Source organism: Somniosus microcephalus, chromosome 13 (assembly GCF_052327205.1).
Source record: "Somniosus microcephalus isolate GS21.2 chromosome 13, FLI_Smic_1.0, whole genome shotgun sequence".
In the NCBI taxonomy this organism is placed as follows: Eukaryota; Metazoa; Chordata; class Chondrichthyes; order Squaliformes; family Somniosidae; genus Somniosus; species Somniosus microcephalus.
The window spans coordinates 1,211,868-1,233,355 of record NC_140999.1 but is presented as its reverse complement, the minus strand read 5'-3'; the positions used below and the strand labels follow the sequence as shown (position 1 = coordinate 1,233,355).

At 46.8% G+C, this 21,488-nt stretch overlaps 1 protein-coding gene across 2 annotated transcripts in view; it reads right to left on the bottom strand.

The window, feature by feature from the left end:
- The window catches only part of upf1 (UPF1 RNA helicase and ATPase), a 101,440-nt gene that overhangs the window by 10,547 nt on the left and 69,405 nt on the right, over positions 1–21,488 (bottom strand). For both annotated transcript variants that reach the window (XM_086004312.1, XM_086004313.1), the window contains exons 9-18: positions 18,870–18,978; positions 16,450–16,609; positions 14,956–15,074; positions 7,042–7,206; positions 5,600–5,714; positions 5,242–5,385; positions 4,227–4,440; positions 1,136–1,253; positions 485–641; positions 83–225 (exon numbers count right to left, since the gene is read on the bottom strand). In XM_086004312.1, the coding sequence (XP_085860438.1) occupies positions 83–225; positions 485–641; positions 1,136–1,253; positions 4,227–4,440; positions 5,242–5,385; positions 5,600–5,714; positions 7,042–7,206; positions 14,956–15,074; positions 16,450–16,609; positions 18,870–18,978 (1,444 nt within the window). The remainder of the gene's footprint in view (positions 1–82; positions 226–484; positions 642–1,135; positions 1,254–4,226; positions 4,441–5,241; positions 5,386–5,599; positions 5,715–7,041; positions 7,207–14,955; positions 15,075–16,449; positions 16,610–18,869; positions 18,979–21,488) is intronic.

The following is a 21,488-nucleotide window of genomic DNA, read 5'->3' as shown; positions in this document are numbered from 1 at the left end:
ACCTGGTCCTTGTAGCCACCCCCAACATTGCCCTTGTACCTCTGACCCCTCACACCTTGCCCTTGTACCCACGACCCCTCACCTTGCTCTTGTGAGGGCCACATTCAGTCGGCGAGGGTCGTTGAGAAATCCAATACCCTGATGCTCGTTGGCTCGGACACAGGACAGGATGATGAAGTCCTTCTCTCGGCCCTGGAACGCATCAACACTGGCGATCTCCACCTCCTGGACCACGAACACAAACAGGAATTTCACATTATCTCCATCCCTCCAATTGTCAAACCATCAGCCAATCCCCAACAGAGCACTCCAATATACTGCAACGCTGCCATGATAAAACAATTTCACCCGTAGATTTGTACTGCAGTAATTACTGTCTGCTGATGAAGCCCCAACCTTGTTACGGTGTCAGAAAGGACAGTTAGAGACAGTAACTGAGCACTGACAGCTTAGTTAGAAAGCACAATGATATTTGTAATAGTACCTGGTAGAGTTTGGTGTGCAGAGAGCCACTGAACTGCATGTACTGCACCAGGTATGATCGCTGTCCCTCGTATGGAGTAATGATGCCGATTTGATCTGGCTTGGCACCTGCTTTCAGTAGTTTAGTGGTGATCTTCTCCACATTGGCTGCCTCAGTCCTGAAAATAGAGCAAGTTTCAACTTCAATTCACCAGACATGGCACAGGTTGGCGGTGAATCCCTGCCCCATTGCCATGCCAACATTAGAGCTCCGATCAGTACATTCTCTGCACCTCAGCCTCATTTCCAACAAGTTCAAGAAATCATTATCCCCAGTGATGTCTGCAGCGTTTTCACCCCCAACTCTGGGTTAAAAAAACACCTTGGATCTTGCTGTGCACAAATTGGCTGCTGTGCTTTCCTCCACAGCAGTGACTGCACTTCAAAAGTAATCCATAGATTATGAAGTGGGAGATCTTGAGGATGGGAAAGATGATGTAAACACAAGCTTGCCCTTTCCCTTTCCTCCTCCCAAAAAAAACAAAGAAATGCGATAATTCAAAATTGTTAAAAATTTGAAAGAATGTTTTTTTTTTAAATTCTGGTTTTGATCAAAAGTTTTTAAAGTAGCTAGGAGCTGGACTGAGCGACGACCCATTAGACGTGTACACACCTATTGAGGTAGGAGGTTCCCGAGCTGGCAATTTCCTCCTGGCCTTGGGTCACGTAGAAGAACATTGGCTTGTCCGGCTGTGGCCACTGGAAGTCGAAGCCTTTCTTAATACGATCCGCTGTGAAACCAAAAGAACACCGTCAGCAGATTGATCCCAGGGACTGTCTCAGGGTCTGCACTCCCTCCTGCTTCAGCACAGTGATCCCAGGGACTGTCTCAGGGTCTGCACCCCCTCCTGTGTCAGCACAGTGATCCCAGGGACTGCACTCCCTCCTTTGTTAGCACAGTGATCCCAGGGACTGTCTCAGGGTCTGCACTCCCTCCTGTGTTAGCACAGTGATCCCAGGGTCTGCACTCCCTCCTGTGTTAGCACAGTGATCCCAGGGACTATCTCAGGGTCTGCACTCCCTCCTGTGTCAACACAATGATCCCAGGGTCTGTCTCAAGGTCTGCACTCCCTCCTGTGTCAGCACAGTGATCCCAGGGTCTGTCTCAGGGTCTGCACTCCCTCCTGTGTCAGCACAGTGATCCAAGGGACTGTCTCAGGGTCTGCACCCCCTCCTGTGTTAGCACAGTGATCCCAGGGACTGTCTCAGGGTCTGCACTCCCTCCTGTGTCAGCACAGTGATCCCAGGGACTGTCTCAGGGTCTGCACTCCCTCCTGTGTTAGCATAGTGATCGCAGGGACTGTCTCAGGGTCTGCACCCCCTCCTGTGTTAGCACAGTGATCCCAGGGACTCTCTCAGGGTCTGCACTCCCTCCTGTGTTAGCACAGTGATCCCAGGGACTATCTCAGGGTCTGCACTCCCCGCGTGTCCATACACACGAGAATGCCACATTGCACCCACATTTAGGAATATCACTTCCGAGTCCTCTGCTAACTCCATTAGGGCAGTAAGACACACAGCCTCTTCAAATGAAACTATTTGGCATCCAGTCTGGCTGCCAGACTTGCTGTCTGTACTGACAGAATGAGTTAATGGGGAGTGGACTGGCACAATTACTAACCATTCTATTCATTAAAAATAAACCGCTTTGTTTTGTGGCTTTAATCTGACTCACCAACAGTGTAGTGATAGCTGGGCTTACTATGGAACAAGAGTGGTGTCACATAGCCCACACTCTGAGGCTGTGCCTCCAGCGCTCTGATCCACACCTCTATTTGTGGGTGGCCTGTTTGGTTTGGGGAATGGGGCTTCTGTTCACCAGGTCACCAGTATCTACCATTAGCCAATGATATAGGAATGCCAAGCTGGGCCAATGTTCCAGTACCTTGAAAAGACTGACTTGCATCTTAAGAACATAAGAAATAGAAGCGGTAGGAGGCCATTCGGCCCCTCGAGCCTGCTCCGCCATTCAATATCATGGCTGATCTTCGACCTCAACTCCACTTTCCGGCCCGATCCCTCGATTGCCCTAGAGTCCAACAATCTATCGATCTCAGCCTTGAATATACTCAACGACTCTGCATCCACAGCCCTCTGGGGCAGAGAATTGCCATGATTCACAACCCTGAACGAAGAAATTCCTCCTCATCTCAGTCTTAAATGGCCGACCCCTTATCCGGAGACTATAATCAGCGCTTGGGCCCCAGCTATTCGTAATATGTATCAGTGAATTGGATGAGAGAACCAAATGTAATATTTCCAAGTTTGCTGACGACACAAAACTAGGTGGGATTGTGAGTTGTGAGGAGGATGCAAAGAGGCTTCAAGACGATTTAGACAAGTTGAGTGAGTGGGCAAATACATGGCAGATGCAGTATAACGTGGATAAATGTGAAGTTATCCACTTCGGTAGGAAAAACAAAGGCAGAGTATTATTTAAATGGTGCTAGATTGGGAAATGCTGATATACAAAGGGACCTGGGTGTCCTTGTACACCAGTCACTGAAAGCAAACATGCAGGTGCAGCAAGCAGTTAGGAAGGCAAATGGTATGTTGGCCTTCATTGCAAGAGGATTTGAGTACAGGAGCAAGGATGTCTTACTAGTTATACAGGGCCTTGGTGAGACCACACCTGGAGTACTGTGTGCAGTTTTGGTCCCCTTACCTAAGAAAGGATATACTTGCCATAGAGGGAGTGCAATGAAGGTTCACCAGACTGATTCCTGGGATGGCAGGACTGTCGTATGAGGAGAGATTGGGTCGACTAGGCCTGTATTCACTAGAGTTTAGAAGAATGAGAGGGGATCTCATTGAAATGTATAAAATTCTGACAGGGCTAGACAGACTGGATGCAGGGAGGATGTTTCCCCTGGCTGGGGGGTCTAGAACGAGGGGTCACAGTCTCAGGATATGTGGTAGGACATTTAGGACTGAGATGAGGAGAAATTTCTTCACTCAGAGGGTGGTGAACCTGTGGAATTCTCTACCACAGAAGGCTGTGGAGGCCAAATAACTGAATATATTTAAGAAGGAGATAGATAGATTTCTAGACACAAAAGGCATCAAGGGGTATGGGGAGAGAGCAGGAATATGGTATTGAGATAGAGGATCAGCCATGATCATATTGAATGGCAGAGCAGGCTCGAAGGGCCGAATGGCCGACTCCTGCTCCTATTTTTCTATGTTTCTATAACTCCTAGTTCTGGACTCTCCAGTTAGGGGAAGAAAACCTCTCAGCATCTACCCCGTCACTCCCCCTCAGAATTTTATATGCTTCAATGAGCTCACCTGTAATTCTGATAAACTCCAGAGAGTATAGGCCCAATCTACTCAATCTCTCCTCAGAGGACAACCCTTTCACCTCAGGGATCAATCAAGTGAACCTTCGTTGCACTTTTTAAAAAAAATTAAAGCCAGTGCGTTTTGAACTAGGTGAGGGGGCATTCCCGCAAACAGTCACACTCCTAGGGACCCCTGCTCTAACTCCCAAAAAACATCAGCCACTCAAAACAAGTGTTAGGACTGCAGAGAATGTACGCTGGTGCGCGCAACAGAAACAGCACGCTGGTGCGCGCAAATACAGAATCCGGATAACAGATGGACAGAAACTCGATGACCCTGACTGACGTAGGGTCTAGGGACCAGTTTGGAAATGGATGATTTAAGCAGCAATTTCCAAACTCCCCCGACTACGATGTTCTTACCTGCAGTGACGCCATTTTGCAGAGAGCCCTCGTAGAAGATATTAGATGGGAAGGCACTGAGAGCTGGGTGCATCCGGTACTGGACCTGCAGACGGATTGGCCGGATCCCCAGAACAACCAGGCGCTCAAACAGCGACTGAGACAGGCCAGCTTTAGCAGCTTTCTTGCACATGACCACCGGACCAAGCTGGCAATGGTCACCGACTAGGATCAGCTGTAAGAAACACACCACACAGCTCAGATTCAAGGTTATACTCATCTACCAGCTCCTGTCCTCACTGTGTCGCTCACAGGCAGGAGGCAAACTTCTAAACAGGGCCAAGTCATCTCACCTGGTTTGTTTTAAGAATGGCCAGCCAGCCCAGACTGTAAACAGCTGGTTTCCCCAGCCTGCGACCGGGGTGCATGGCCTCAGTATGAGGTTGAGCTGCACACAGGGACAGGAAGGCAAGAGAGAAGATTGGGTTGTTTGGGATTAGTGAGTGACATCAATAAATAAATAAATTTACATTGCGTATTGCAGTAACAGCCCCTATTACACACTCGCTTTTAATTCAAGCAAAGTCAGGAGGACCAGATAATGAAGTCAGCTCATCTGAGGCAAAGTCTGAATTCCCTCCCTCTGCAGACTGTAGGGATCGCAATGAAATGAGCAGTCTCAACCCAATACCGTGGCTCGAGTCCAAATGTACAACGACACACAAATCCACCCAGATTCTTATCGGGTTTAACCAGATTATTCCCAAGCCAGTTTACACAGGATGATCTGACGGATGGCTCCACACACCTTTTGGGGAATCATCACACTGTGCTATACAGCCAGATATCGGTCCTGCTCCCCCACACCAGCTCTTCACTAATATTCCAATGAATCAGAACTTCTGATTGTGAAATTGTGCATCATTAACCCCATAATGTAAACTCAGCCCTTGTTGTCTCAATATGAAACCCAGTGTGTTCCCAGCAGCAGCCGTGACCCTGGCACCACGAACTTGTGCAGTTGCACGTGACATACCTGCTTTGCTCCCAGGACCACTGGGACCATACATTCAGGCTCCGTGGCCTGTGTGCTCTCATCAATCAGAATGGAACGGAACTGCATCTTAGCCAGGCGTGGGTCACCAGCTCCTACACAGGTGCAGCAGATAACGTCTGCATTCTGCAAAAGAATACAGCACAGCAGGTTTAGGAGGAGGCAAGAATTCAGTCAGAACCCCCCCCCCCCCCCCCGGGACACCAAACTGACTAACATTCAGCAGTGTGAATATGATTTTTGTAGAGGGTACCCAACACGTGCTACACTCTGGGAGTTACAAAGCACTCGATTTCGTGAAGTGGAAGGTAGAGGACAGAGATTACAACGGGTTTCTTACCATCAGCAGCTCCCGCTCTGCTGTCCTTTTAAGTGCACGGTAGCGTTTCTCATCTGCAGACGACAACTCGCCAGTTTCGTCCTTCAACTGCTGCAGCTTCTGCAATTCAGGCATGCTGGAGAGCAGAGCAAAAGGATATTACACTGTAAACTCCAGTTACTAACCGCACCAAGGGTCACGCACAGAAGCCAGAGATATGAGCCACATCATCACACCCATTTTGATTACTGTCTAAGCAGCACTGGATGCCAATAGATGTGAGCAATGTATTTTGCTCCTGCAGTTACTGGTGGGCCTCATCCCGGAACAGATATCCACCTGGCCAGATTTAGTCACACTCATCCTTCTACTCCATGCAGGCCAGCCAATGGTAGCCTCCAAGAGGACTGGGATCACTCTGATGAAAGATCACATGCACTGAGGAACAGCTTTTATCATCGACACGGAAGTTGCTGCTTTAGTCTGTGTGGAGTGCCGAAACACAAATAAAGCTCAGGAGTTTAGAGAGCAAGAAGCTGAGCCACACGGGGCAGTAATGTCCCAGGTTTGATCCAGTGTTTGAATGGAGTTAAAACTTTAGACAAGGCTCTCACTCCTGATCACTATCCAGTGAAGATAGGACGTGGCTTGGGTGAGGGCAGGACTGAGGGGCGCTATGATGCTCTTATGTAGTCAAACACTCAGTCTTGAGGCTAAATGAATGGCCACTTTGCCAGTGTGGCGTCTACACCTTCAGAGATGCAGTAAAAAGAAAGAGACATCAGCATTTCAGAGAGTGGACACAGACCCACCAATTACCATCTTGCTTTGGTTACAAGCTATTCCAGTCCACTGTCTGATGTTTGACATACGCAAGACTGGTATCATAGGCCAGGGTCCCGCACAGGATTTGTGCATTCACCCTTTTTATCATGGTGGACAATTCCACACCCAAGTGCTAAGAATAATTAACATGCATCAGTGGGCTATTAATTGGTGAAAGAATCTAACCAGGATGGCCCTGACACAAACAGTACTTGATAAACACCAGAAGTTGTCTACAGTATGAATGTGCGGGAGTGATGGAGTCTACTGTCCACTGTTTGAGTAAAGCACTGAGGGAGTGCTGCACTACGACACGATTGGACAAAGAGCAGGAGTTCTCCCAGTGTCCTGGCCAACACTTATCCCTCAATCAGCACCAAGAAAACCAGATTAACTGGTCATTCATCTCAGTGCTGTTGGTGGGACTTTGCTGTGAGCAAACTGGTGGTCACCTTTGCCCACAGAACAAAGATTGTCTGTGAAGAGCTCTGGGACACTAAGGGTGTGAAAGGCGGAACTCAGAAACACTCGAGTCTATTGTCCGCCCAGGGCACCCTATCCCACACTTCAGTTCAAAGTAAACACAGGGTTTTGTGTTGTCCATGAGAAAGGGCCACCAGGCAACAGCTGCTTCTTACCTGTCCATGTTACGGATCTGGTTGTGTAGAGCCAGGAAGGAGACTGGTGAATCGATGGCCTCACGACTCTTGGCACATAGCCGCACCACCTTCAGGCCTGTGTGGTGTATCTTCTCGGTCAACTGGTCCACTGCAATGTTACTTGGAGCACACACCAGGACAGGGCTACATGAGTGAAGAAAAGCACATTAGGACCCTGCAGCACCAGCCCACCCAACAGGACATCAATAGAACCTTGCAGGACCAGCCCACCCAACAGGACATCAATAGAACCCTGCAGCACCAGCCCACCCAACAGGACACCAATAGAACCCTGCAGGACCAGCCCACCCAACAGGACACCATTAGAACCCTGCAGGACCAGCCCACCCAACAGGACACCAAGAGAACCCTGCAGGACCAGCCCACCCAACAGGACATCAATAGAACCCTGCAGGACCAGCCCACCCAACAGGACATCAATAGAACCCTGCAGCACCAGCCCACCCAACAGGACACCAATAGAACCCTGCAGGTCCAGCCCACCCAACAGGACACCAACAGAACCCTGCAGGACCAGCCCACCCAACAGGACACAAATAGAACCCTGCAGGACCAGCCCACCCAACAGGACATCAACAGAACCCTGCAGCACCAGCCCACCCAACAGGACACCAATAGAACCCTGCAGCACCAGCCCACCCAACAGGACACCAATAGAACCCTGCAGCACCAGCCCACCCAACAGGACACCAATAGAACCCTGCAGGACCAGCCCACCCAACAGGACACTAATAGAACCCTGCCGCACCAGCCCACCCAACAGGACACCAATAATTTATTTCATTGTTATTCTGAAGTGCACCCCAGACGATTTTATACAACCAGGGTGCCCTGGGCGGACAGTAAATCTGCATTTTACTGGTGTACCAGGTATATGCAAGAACTCAAAGAATTTCTAGGAATAGGAAATGGCTATTAGGTTCAACAAGTCCATCCCCTTTTAACCGGCCTAAATCCACCCCAATATAGCTCAAGGTTGATGAGAAAGTCAGATCTTCACACTAATTGATGAAGCTGTGAAATAGCTTATGCAAACCAGTTTCCTAAACATGGATTTTTTTTTTTTTTTTTTAAATGGACTCCCATGTTGGCGCTAGATTCTCTCATGATCAATTGAGCAATCAGTGAGAGCTGTCCTTTGTTAGACCAAGTTAATATCACTGCACCCAAGACTTGACTAAAACCGATGCACTGATAGTGAGGAAATATACACATGAACCCAGGCGATATTAATAATCTTTATATTCAGATTCATGATAAAAAAAACTGACTGAAGGAAAAACTGGTTCGGGTAAGTATTGCGGAGTGAACGCGGGACCTCATAACTGCAATCATAATGGGGGGTGGGGGGGGGGCGCTAGTCTGGCCTCTTGTCCATCCCCGATTTTAATCGCCCCACCATTGGTGGCCGTGCCTTCAGCTGCCTGGGCCCCGAGCTCTGGAATTGCCTCCATCTCTCTCTCCTCCTTAAAACTCACCACCTTGTCCTAATGTGGCTCGGGGTCAAATTTTGTTTGATAACGCTCCTGTGAAGCGCCTTGGGACATTGTACTATGTTAAAGGTGATATATAAATACAAGTTGTATTGTTGCTGCCGAGTGGGATAAACACTATATTTAAAACTTTATTAATGTTAAAGGAGGCAATATTTTCGATTGTCAATGTGTAGTTGTGATTCTGGGGCCTGGATATTTAAAACGTGGAAATCTCAACAAACACCACTCCAGAAAGTCTGCATTAGGGGCTGTAAAATGGACATAATTCTCCTGAGCAGCTTTGAGTGTCACTGATGACCCCAGGAGACTCAATCACAACATTCCACTCCTATAGCAACTCTCCAACATTTAACAGAACAATGCTTGTGGGACAGAGTTGAACAGACAGTCAATCACAAACTAAACATCATTGCAAAGTCTACCTTATGTTGAATAAAACATTTATACTCAGATACGTTAACTACAAAACCTTGCATTTATATAGCACCATAAGAGAGTTTCCAAAGGCACTTTACAAACAGAAATAGGCAGGTAAATGGACATAATCAGAGGGAGAGCTTGGGGCATTGAATCAAAGCTTAATCAAAAATATGGCCACAGAACATAAGAAATAGGAGCAGGAGTCGGCCATTTGGCCCTTCGAGCCCGCTCCGCCATTCAGTAAGATCATGGCCGATCTTCTACCTCATCTCCACTTTCCTGCACTATCCCCATATCCCTTGATTCCCTCAATATTCAAAAATCTATCGATCTATGTCTTGAATATACTGGGGTAGAGAATTCCAAAGATTCACCACCGCCTGAATGAAGAAATTTCTCCTCATTTCAGTCCTAAATGGCCGACCCTTTATTCTGAGATTGTGACCTCTGGTTCTAGACTCCCCAGCCAGGGGAAATATCCTCCCTGCATCTACCCGGTCAAGCCCTGTAAGAATTGTGTATGTTTCAATGAGATCACCTCTCATTCCTCTAAACTCTAGAGAATATAGGCCTAGTGACGCAAGAAAACTACTAGGCACTTGGTCTAAGCATTAAACAAAGCTTTAATCAACTGTTTTACAACATGAGATCTAGTTGTGTCCTTCACTAGTTCCTGTAAAAGAATGCCCGGAGCAAGCTGGGCCCATGCCAGAGTATTAATACTCTCTGGACAGCGCCACCAGCAGGCCGCCCAGTATTATTTCGTAAGTCATTTCTACATGAATGACAAGATTCATGTCACCTAGTCTACTCAATCTCTCCTCATAGGACAATCCCCCCATCCTAGGAACCAGTCTGGTGAACCTTTGTTGCACTCCCTCTATGGCAACTATATATTTCCTTAGATAAGGAGACTAAAACTATGCACAATACTCCAGGTGTGGTCTCACCAGGGCCCTATATAATTGCAATAAGACATACTCTTATACTCAAATCCTCTTGTAATAAAGGCCAGAGAAAGCTTTTAAAAAAGAAAGGGGAAAGGCAATGGGGTTTCAGGAAGGAGCTGCAGAAAGTAGGACCAAGACAATGGTAGGACAAGAAGACATTAGAACGGAGGAGGGAAGTTAAGGAGGAAATCGCTGAGGTACTCGACATAATCTTCCAGTCCTCCTTAGATACGGAGGCGGTGCCAGAGGACTGGAGAATTGCAAATGTTACACGCTTGTTCAAAAAAGGGTGCAAGGATAAACCCAGCAACTACAGGCCAGTCAGTTTAACCTCGGTATTGGGGAAGCTTTTAGAAACGACAATCAGGGACAAAGTTAACAGTCACTAGGACAAGTGTGGATTAATTAAGGAAAGTTAGCACAGATGTGTTAAAGGCAAATCGTGTTTAACTAATTTGATCGAGTTTTTTGATGAGGTAACAGAGGGTTGATGAGGGTAATGCAGTTGGCATAGTGGATATGGATTTCCAAAAGGCGTTTGATAAAGTGCCACATAATAGGCTGGCCAGCAAAGTTGAAGCCCATGGAATAAAAGGGACAGTGGCAGCCTGGATATGAAATTGGCTGAGTGTCAGGAAAGAGAGAGTAGTGGTGAATGGTTGTTTTTCCAGACTGGAGGAAGGTATACAGTGGTGTTCCCCAGGGGTCGGATCAGAGACCACTGCTTTTCTTGATATACATTAATGACTTGGACTTGCGTGTACAGGGTACAGATTTGAAATTTGCAGATGACAAAATGTGGAGTGATAGACATCAAGACAGAGACAGACAGGCTGGTGAAATGGACGGACACGTGGCAGATGAAATTTAATGCAGAAAAGTGCGGTGATACATTTTGGTAGGAAGAACGAGGAGAGGCAATATAGAAAGAAGACTTACATTTGTATAGCGCCTTTCATGACCACCGGACGTCTCAAAGCGCTTTACAGCCAATGAAGTACTGTCACTGTTGTATCGCGGCAGCCAATTTGCGCACAGTAAGGTCCCAAAAACAGCAATGTGATAATGACCAGATAATCTTTTTGTTATGTTGGTTGAAAGATAAATACTGGCCAGGACACCGGGGATAACTCCCCTGCTCTTCTTTGAAATAGTGGCATGGGATCTTTTACATTCACCTGAGAGCGCAGACGGGGCCTCGGTTTAACGTCTCATCTGAAAGACGACACCTCCGACAGTGCAGCACTCCCTCAGCACTGCACTGGAGTGTCAGCCTAGCTTTATGTGCTCAAGTCCCTGGAGTGGGACTTGAACCCACAACCTTCTGACTCAGACGGGTGTTCTACCAACTGAGCCACAGCGGACACTAAACTAAAGGGTACAATTCTAAAAGGGGTGCATGAACAGAGCGACCTGGGGGTACAAAAACAAAATATTGCGGATGCTGGAAATCGGAGATAAAAACAGAAAATGCTGGAAATACTCAGCAGGTCAGGCAGCATCTGTGGAGAGAGCAACAGCATTAACGTTTCAGGTCTGGGACCTTTCATCGACCGGAAACGTTAACTCTGTCTCTCTGAGACCTGGGGGTATTTGTGCACAAATCGTTGGAAGATGGCAGAGCAGGTTGAGAAAGCGGTTAAAAAAGCATATGGGATCCTGGGCTTCATAAATAGAGGCATAAAGTACAAAAGCAAGGAAGTTGTGATGAACCTTTATAAAACACTGGTTCGGCCTCAACTAGAGTATTGTGTCCAATTCTGGGCACCACACTTTAGGAAGGATGTGAAGGCCTTAGGAGAGGGTGCAGAAAAGATTTACAAAAATTACATTGGATATACGGCACAGAAACAGGCCATTCAACCCAACCAGTCCATGCCGGCCTTTATGCTCCACTCGAGCCTCCTCCTGTCTTTCCTCATCTAACTCGATCAGCATAACCCTCGATTCCCTTTTCCCTCATATGCTTGTCTAGCCTCCCCTTAAATGTATCCATACTATTCGCTTCAACCACTCCCTGTGGTAGCGAGTTCCACATTCTCACCACTCTCTGCGTAAAGAAGTTTCTTCTGAATTCCCTATTGGATTTCTTGGTGACTGTCTTATATTGATGGCCTCTAGTTATGCTCTTCCCCACAAGTGGAAACATTCTCTCTGTATCCACTCTATCCATAATTTTAAAGACCTCTATTAGGTCACCCCTCAGCCTTTTTTCAAGAGAAAAGAGACCCAGCCTGTTCATCCTTTCCTGATATATATACCTTCGCATTTCTGGTATCATCCTTGTAAATCTTCTCTGCACCCTCTATATCCTTTTTATAATATGGTGACCAGAACTGTACGCAGTACTCTAAGTGTTGGATACAGGTTTAACATCCCTACTTTTCAATTCTGTCCCTCTAAAAATAAACCCTAGTGCTTGATTTGCTTTTTTTATGGCCTTGCTAACCTGTGTCGCAACTTTTTGTAATTTGTGTATTTGTACTCCGAGATCTCTTTGTGCCTCTACCCCACCTAGACTCGCACCCTCCAAATGATAAGTGATCTCCCTATTCTTCCTACCAAAATGTAATACCTCACATTTATCTGTGTTGAAATTCAACGGTTCCAGGGATGAGGGACTTCAGTTACATGGATAGACTGGAGAAGCTGGTGTTGTTCTCCTTGGAGCAGAAGGTTGAGAGGAGATTTGATAGAGGTGTTCAAAATCATGAGGGGTCTAGCCAGAGTAGATAGAAAGAAACTGTTCCCATTGACAGAAGGGTCGAGAACCAGAGGACACAGATTTAAGGTGATTGGCAGAAGAACCAAAGGCGACATTAGGAAAAACTTTTTTACGCAGCGAGGGGTTAGGATCGGGAATGCGCTGCCTGAAAGGGTGGAGGAGACAGACTCAATCATGGCTTTCAAAAGGGAGTTGGATAAGTACCTGAAGGAAATTTTTTTCCATGGCTACGGGGAAAGGGCGGGGGAGTGGGACTAGCTGAGGTGCTCTTGCAGAGAGCGGGCACAGGCTCGACGGGCCGATTGGCCTCCTTCTGTGCTGTAACCATTCTATGATTCTATAGGAGGTTGAGACAAGGCTGTGAAGGGATCTGAAGAGGAGGATGAGGAGTTTAAATTGAATACACCTTGTGACAGTAAGCCAGTGCAGTCAGCAGGATGGGGTGAACAGGCTGTCAGCACGGACACGGCTGTGACCAGCAGGGAGTCTGTGGCAGGTGCAGGATGGGGTGAACAGGCAGTCAGCACGGACACGGCTGTAACCAGCAGGGAGTCTGTGACAGGTGCAGGATGGGGTGAACAGGCAGTCAGCACAGACACGGCTGTGACCAGCAGGGAGTCTGTGACAGGTGCAGGATGGGGTGAACAGGCTGTCAGCACGGACACGGCTGTAACCAGCAGGGAGTCTGTGGCAGGTGCAGGATGGGGTGAACAGGCAGTCAGCACGGACACGGCTGTGACCAGCAGGGAGTCTGTGACAGGTGCAGGATGGGGTGAACAGGCAGTCAGCACGGACACGGCTGTGGCCAGCAGGGAGTCTGTGGCAGGTGCAGGATGGGGTGAACAGGCAGTCAGCACGGACACGACTGTAACCAGCAGGGAGTCTGTGACAGGTGCAGGATGGGGTGAACAGGCAGTCAGCACGGACACGGCTGTAACCAGCAGGGAGTCTGTGACAGGTGCAGGATGGGGTGAACAGGCAGTCAGCACAGACAAGGCTGTGACCAGCAGGGAGTCTGTGACAGGTGCAGGATGGGGTGAACAGGCTGTCAGCACGGACACGGCTGTAACCAGCAGGGAGTCTGTGGCAGGTGCAGGATAGGGTGAACAGGCAGTCAGCACGGACACAGCTGTAACCAGCAGGGAGTCTGTGACAGGTGCAGGATGGGGTGAACAGGCAGTCAGCACGGACACGGCTGTAACCAGCAGGGAGTCTGTAACAGGCAGTCAGCACAGACAAGGCTGTGACCAGCAGGGAGTCTGTGACAGGTGCAGGATGGGGTGAACAGGCTGTCAGCACGGACACGGCTGTGACCAGCAGGGAGTCTGTGACAGGTGCAGGATGGGGTGAACAGGCAGTCAGCACGGACACGGCTGTGACCAGCAGGGAGTCTGTGGCAGGTGCAGGATGGGGTGAACAGGCAGTCAGCACGGACACGGCTGTGACCAGCAGGGAGTCTGTGGCAGGTGCAGGATGGGCAGCCAGAGAGTTAGCCATTGGAGTAATCAAGTCTTGAGGTAACAAAATCACGGAGAAGGGTTTCAGCGGTGCAGGGGCTCAGAGGTGGGTGGAGGCAGGAAATGTTGCACAGGCAAAAACAGGTAGCCTTGGTGATGGACAGGATGTGCGGTTTGAAGCTCAGCTCAAGATCAAACAAGGTTTTGTACGATCTGGTTCAGCCTGAGCAAGTGGTTGTGGAGGGAAATGGAACCAGTGTCAAGGGAGCTGAGTTTATGTCAGATTCCCAAAACCATGGCTTCATCTTCCCAAGGTCATGGCTCATCCACAGTGATGCGAGACTGGTGATCGGACAGTGTGGAGGAGGCTGAGGGAGGTAAAGGAGAGTTAGAGATGGGCGTCTTCAGTCAACATATGGAAGCTGAGTCCATGACTGTGGATTATGTAACCATGGGCAACATGCGGAGAACCTCAGGGGACTCCAGAGCGATGGCCAAGATGAAGAGAAGCCACTGCCGAGATGTGCTGGCAGCGTTTGGAGAGCTAGGTCTGGAAAAACACAAGCATAGTCCGACAGTGATGGACAATACAGGAGGCGATGGTGGAGGATGGCTGGCCCATCAAATGCTGCAGAGGTTGAGAAGGACAAGGAGAGATAACAGCACAGTCAGAGAGGAGGCTCTTGCAACTTTGGCCCTCTCCGTGCAGTGATCAGGACAGAAAATAGACGGGAACTGCACTGAAATGAGAGTGCGTTTATAAAATTATAGCTGTACCATAAAACATTTCTCTTTGTGCAAGTGTGAGTGGAGCTGCTGCTTACCCATTGCCCTGTCTGGCCAGGTGATACACTATAGTGGCAGAGGTGACCGTTTTTCCAGTGCCTGGAGGGCCTTGGATCAGACTGAGAGGGCGCTGGAGAACAGTCTTCACAGCATAAACCTGTTGGAAAGATTAAAACAGGATTGCATCAATCACGGATGACAATCTTACACCAGTCACTCTGGCAGTGCTAATGTACCTCACTGCACTGTAACTAATAATTACACTTCCACTTTCAGTACTTCATTCCATTGACATGAGCAGGCCCTTCAAAACTGCTGCAACCCAAACAGTTTGTGAGCGACGTCTAGATTGCATTGAACGGTTTACAGCTGCTAAATGTTGCACATTTCACTGAACAGTATAATCTCAGCTGCAGGAGCATGTGCTTGCATACAATTAAATGTGCTAAAGATACTCTGATGTAAACACAGTGCATAAACAGATTTAAACACATACAAGTATGCTGCAGTACAAAGTGACTCATCATAGCAATACAGCTGGGAAGCTCTTTACAGTGGAGAGTTTCACTGGTCAGATTCTAGTACACAGAACTATTAGCAGATTAAAGCCTGCAATGTGGACTAGACAAGAAAACTATTGTATTCATGTTGTACCATCAGTAAAATATTGAGGCCATACAATGGTCAGGTACGTGAATGAGTCAGATCATTTCCTGCACACCTGTTTCATTACTAACAGATACACAGGTTAACCAATCAGAGGCAGTAAGGGCCATTAACGGCAGGTTTGTTTCTTATAACAGCCATCCTAGTGGCGGCAGCACTAAAATAAATAAGATGGTGTTGCTGCCTCCAGGGGAGGCAGGGCCCACCGGCACCAGCCCCCCCCCCCCCAAACAGAGGCAGGGCCCACTGGCACCAGCCCCCCGCCCCCCCAAGAGGCAGGGCCCGCCGGTCCCTCCAGAGGCTGCAGCAGCAGAGAGAGCACATGCTGCCATCTTGCGGTGACCTGAATGGTTTAATGTGTGCGGACAGACCAACAATGCAGTTTCTCTTGGTTGCCTGGGTAACTGTCCCAATCCTGGCCGAGGCTACAGCAGCAAAGGCTGCAAATCAGGATGTGGGAAAATTTGATTCCCTTGTTGTTCTAGAATCTTCCCTGCATGTAATGGAGGCTTACCACACAGTACAGAGAAACTCCAGAATATTGTAGAGCTGGCATTTCATTACAGGAGAGTGATAATTCAACTCTCGAGGGAGAACAGTGCCATGAATCTGTTTTAACTACAGGTCAAGCACAGTGAGCAGTCGGGCTACTCTGCCTCTGTCCAGCTATATTTGGTGGATTTTACAAGTGCATCAGGTTTACTGATTGGGAGGACACATGCTAGATTTGAAGAAGTTACTGAGCTGACACTAACGCAGGAATGTATACACTTGGTGCTCACATTCAGAACAAGTCCACTTTGATGAGAAGTCACTTACCAAGTCAGATATAAATCTAAACACATTAATTCACTCAAATTGTCTACCTGTGAGTGATTGAGGTCAGGCAAACCGTGGGCGGTGAAGCGTTTGGGCAGCTGGCATTTAATAATCACATCCTCCACCTCGTGGCCAAGCAGTTTGTGGTAAATGTAGCCGGAGACAGAGGTCTCATCCACAGCAAAGGTTTTCAGCGCACTCTGCATTCTGTAAGGGGCAAAAAGCATGGGTCAGCTCGCCAACCGAGCACAACAGGTCACAATACAAGCTCTCGCTGCAGTGAACAGAGTAGGCAGCCATGGTAATCCCATTACAAACCATTGGCCAAGTCTTAGAGACTCCCCCCATGGTTAGCTCAATCCACATGAACCCGTTAACGACACTGCGAGTCCCCAACTGCCTCTAATAATCGCGACCGAACCGTTATATGCCAACATCAAGTGTTTATTGGTGTCCAACTGGTTTTGTTTGTCAGCCCCTCAGTCTGTGTATAAAGAGCAAGTGATGCTTAAACTAGGAAAAGCTCCCCCAGTGGTGCCATAGGTTTGTCAAGTGAGTAGCTGAGCCCCCGGCCCAGGAAGCACCCAGCATGAACCCTCAATCTGTGCAGAGCTCGCTGATCTTGGCCTAGACAGCAATAGGAGAGCTGACATTAGCCCCAGGTTATGGAGGCTAGGATTTCTGCTCCTGGAAAGGATTCTAATCAGACACGAAGATTGGCTTTTGTTGCTGTCAGATAGTAATGGCAAACAACCACCAGATGGTCAAGAGACCACTGCTCTCACCATATTGGAAGCGTTGAAAATGTTTAATATCTTAATTGCCTGACCATTAAGTATCTGCCCGATTCAACAAAGAAATAATGGATATACAACTGGGCAGCAATCGGGTTCCTGGTTCACGAGACAACCAATGGGAGCTCCGTGGAGTCACTATGTAACATTTCAGAGATCCTCAAGTCAAAAGTTACAGAAAACTATGTTTTCAAAAAAATTGTGCGGTACAAGTATTATAACCTTAAGCTTCTTGCTGTGTTTTCGACTTCTGTGTAATTACCTCATTTACAAATAAATCTTACCATTAGTTTTAGCCTGAAAGTAATATCTGATATTTCCTGTTTTTGCAAAAGGACAAGAGTGAGTGGCCCCAGTGTCGAACACCTTTGTATTACGTAATCAGTTCAATAAATGTTTAACTTTCTTCAGAAATAAAACAGAAAAAATTGACAAATGTTATTTGACCCGGGGGGGGGAAAGAGAGAGAGAAAAAGAGATGGGGACCCTAGTGAAGGAAGGAATGTACCATTTTTTCTACAGGTGAATCACTCAGGTCATATGAATAATAATCAGCAAGCATCTGAAAAGGGAGGTAATTTCCTGGGAAGAATGGCAAAATAAAAATACAGAATGGCTAACAGGTACAGGTTTTAATTCTACTTGTATGGAAAAAGCTTAAGGATTTGCTACGCATACTCTTTCCTCACCTGTGCCTGCAATAAACATATCGATAGGACGTGTAATTGGCAGCTGTGGTAACAGATTCTTACACTATGAGCCTGGCTCGGTTAAGCTATACCACAGACAGTGACTTTCACCTCTCATTCCCTGAAATGTTGTAGATTGTTGGGAACTTAGTCGCTCACTTTTCTGATCAGTTTCATGTCTATTTCACATTCAGTGTTAGACTTGCACAAAATGTCACTGACTGCACAAGACAGCAACACTGACATTCAATTTCTGCAATCTCTAGCACTGCAACATTTTAATCACTCAGATCTGATATTCCTTTGAAAATTAGGGAATTGGATCTCTACTTAAAAAGGAAAAATTTGCAGGAGAATGGGGAAACAGGAGAGCTGTATTAATTTGTAGCTGTTTCAGAGAGCTGGCACAGGCACAATGGGCCAAATGGCCTCCTTCTGTGCTGTATGGTTCTATGATTCTTCACTAGTGAGGCACTGCAATTTCAACTGCATTCACTTGAAATTATTAGGCATACATTCTACATGAGCAAAGGCTGCATCTTACGGATTAAAATTATTCACATCTACAGCTCTGAGATTAGGTGAGACAACACCTATTGCACAACCCCCCCCTCCTTTTTGGTTGTGATCTTACAACTGGACGTCACTTCCCACTGTATCAGTGATCTGTCTGTAACACCTTACTTACTTTCACAATATTTTTAAAGACAGTTTAAACACCTTTCTATAAACCAAGTATGTGCTGAGTAACTGTTGGCTACAATATTCATCCAACTAGCTAACCTCATGACCTAGTTGAGGTTGCATCAGCTGTGTGGGATTGCTGGATCGATCAAACCGTGACCCGACCTACACCCCCCCCCACTTGCACTTGTTACAGTAGGGAATCTTGGTGCTGCCAAAATCCAAGGATAGTCTTTAGACAAAAAAATAACAGTTAATGCTATAGATTATGGGGCAAAGGTGGGAAAACTGGCAGCTTACCTGTCAAACGAAGTCGATTTCCAGACAAAATCCACCTGGAAGTTGTGAGTGACTTCAACCGGAGCTCCAACACTGCTGCGGAGTTCAATGGCGATCTCATCCCCATAATCTGCACAGGTAGGTTAGGGACACAACGCTTAGCCTGACTGAGTCAGGCCCAACAATGTCACACACACTCAACCTGCTGCTGTCCTCAAACACTCCAGAATTATCTAAATCAAGTAACTTTTAAACATATTCATGTGCACATTAAAACGGTCACAACAGCCCACTGAACCAGTTGTGCTCTTAAACTTCCAGTTTTGTCTTGTGTGTGAAGTTTAAGAAAGCCTCATGAATTTGAATATATTTAGGAGAGGAGGACCACCTCTCCTGACTCTCTTCCTCCACCCCCCCCCCCACCACAACCTGTCCCCAGACACGCAGTCAGGTAGCACAAAGACTTTTTATACAGATCGTTTGGCTCTAAGCTGCAGTCAGGTCTGCCCATGGAGCATTTATCTGGATCACATGACAGCACCAAAAGCTATTGGGAAAGAGGTAAATCCTGAATTGGTTAAAAGCGAGAGGAGATAAATTACAATAAATCAAAGTATTAGAGAAGTCAGTTAAGCTAAATGAGGACAAAATACCAGGGCCTAATGGAATATATCCAAGGAAAATGGGGAAGAAATAGCGACAGCCCTAGGAATGATATTTCAGGGTGCTACTGAGTGGGTGTGTGCCGAAGGACTGCAGAGTGGCCAATGTAATACCCATTTTCCAAAAGGGAAAGCGCTACCCTGGGTAATTAATGTTATGCAGACAGACTTGATAAGCAATTCCCCTTAGAGCAAAGAAGGTTAAGGGGAGATTTAATAGAACTGCTCAAAATTATGAGGGGTTTTGATAGTTTCTCCCTATCTAATCTGTTTCCACTGGCAGAAGGGTCAGTAACCAGAGGACACAGATAATTGGCAAAAAAGCCTGGGGATGGATTTATTTTTTATTTTTTAAAAAACACTATGTTATGATGATCTGGAATTCACTGCCTGAAAGGGCGGAGGAAGCAGATTCAATAGTAGCTTTCAAAAGGGAATTGGAGAAACACTTGAAAAGCAAAAATTTGCAAGGTTATGGGGAAAGAGCAAGGGAGTGGTTAGAAAATTGGATTAAAAAGTGGTTAGAAGGGAGGAAACAGAATAGGAGTTAATGGTGGTGGAAGTGGGTAGTGGTCTCCCATAGAGTTCGGTTCTGGAACCACTTCTGTTCACTCTGTACATCAATAATTTTGATACAGGACTAGAGGGAGTGGGGTCCAAATTTTCAGAAGATACTAAAATAGGAGGCATAGTAAATAATTCTGTGGATCAAAGGAAACTGGAAGGGGATACTGAGAAGATGGTGGAATGGCAAAAGGTGGCAATGTCAGTAAGTGTGATAAATGTTGGTAAAATAAAAGGTAATAATGATACTTTGAATGGGGGAAAGCTGGGAGATATGGAAGAGCAGAGGGATTTAGGACTTCGGGTTCACAACATTAAAAGTGGATACGGAAATAGAAAAAGAGAATGGAATCCTGGGCTTTATGGCAAGAGGTATAGAACGTAAAAGTGGAGATGTGATGGTGAATCTGTAAAAACCTTCGTTGGGTACTGTGTGCAGTTTTGGGCTCCACACTATAGAGAAGGCAATACAGAGGGTACAGCACAGATTCACCAGGATTCTGCTGGTACGAGGAAATACAAAGAAAGACGTGAATAATTGGGGCTGTTTTCAATCAGAAAAAAGGGGAGATCCTGGGGTGATTTGATAGAGGGGATGGGACAGAGTAGAAACAGACGGTTTCCAGTGATTGAGGGGTCCACAGTGAAGGGACATATTAAATATAAATTTGAGAGAGAGCAGGAACTTTTTTTTTTTTTTTTTTTTTAAACAGAGGCTGTGGACTGAACTAGTGATTGAAACAGAGACCATGTCAACATTTAAGAACAGGTTAGATAGGTGGTTAAAAGAAAGGGGGATAAAGTGATCTGGGAACAGGGATTAGGACAAGTGCTCATGTGGATGATGAGCACCAACACGGACTGATTGGGCTCTTTGTGTTGTAATTGCGACGTAATGTTGGAATGAACTAATACAGGACCTCATACCAGTTACTGAAAATTCTCCCATAACCTCTTGCAAGCAAAATTTGCAGATTGCAGTGGTCAGCTCTTTAGAGACTGCATTGCAAAGCAAATAAAGAAAGAACTTGAATTTTTATAGAGCCTTTCACGACCTCAGGACAAAGTGGTTCCCAGCCAAGGAAGTACTTTTTTTTTTTGAAGTGTAGTCACGGTTGTAATATAGGGAAATGCAGCAGCCAATTTGTACACAGCGAGGTCCCAGAAAAGGCAATGTAATAAATGATCAGATAATCTGTTTTAGTGATACTGGTTTAGGGATAAATATTAATCAGGACTCTGGGGAGAAGGCCACTGCTCTTCTTCCACTAGAATGTTACAGCACAGGAGGCCATTCGGCCCATCGTGCCTGCTCTTTGAAAGAGCTCTCCAATTAGTCCCACTCCCCACCTGCTCTTTCCCCACAGCCCTGCAAACTTTCCCCCTTCAAGTATTTATCCAATTCCCTTTTGAT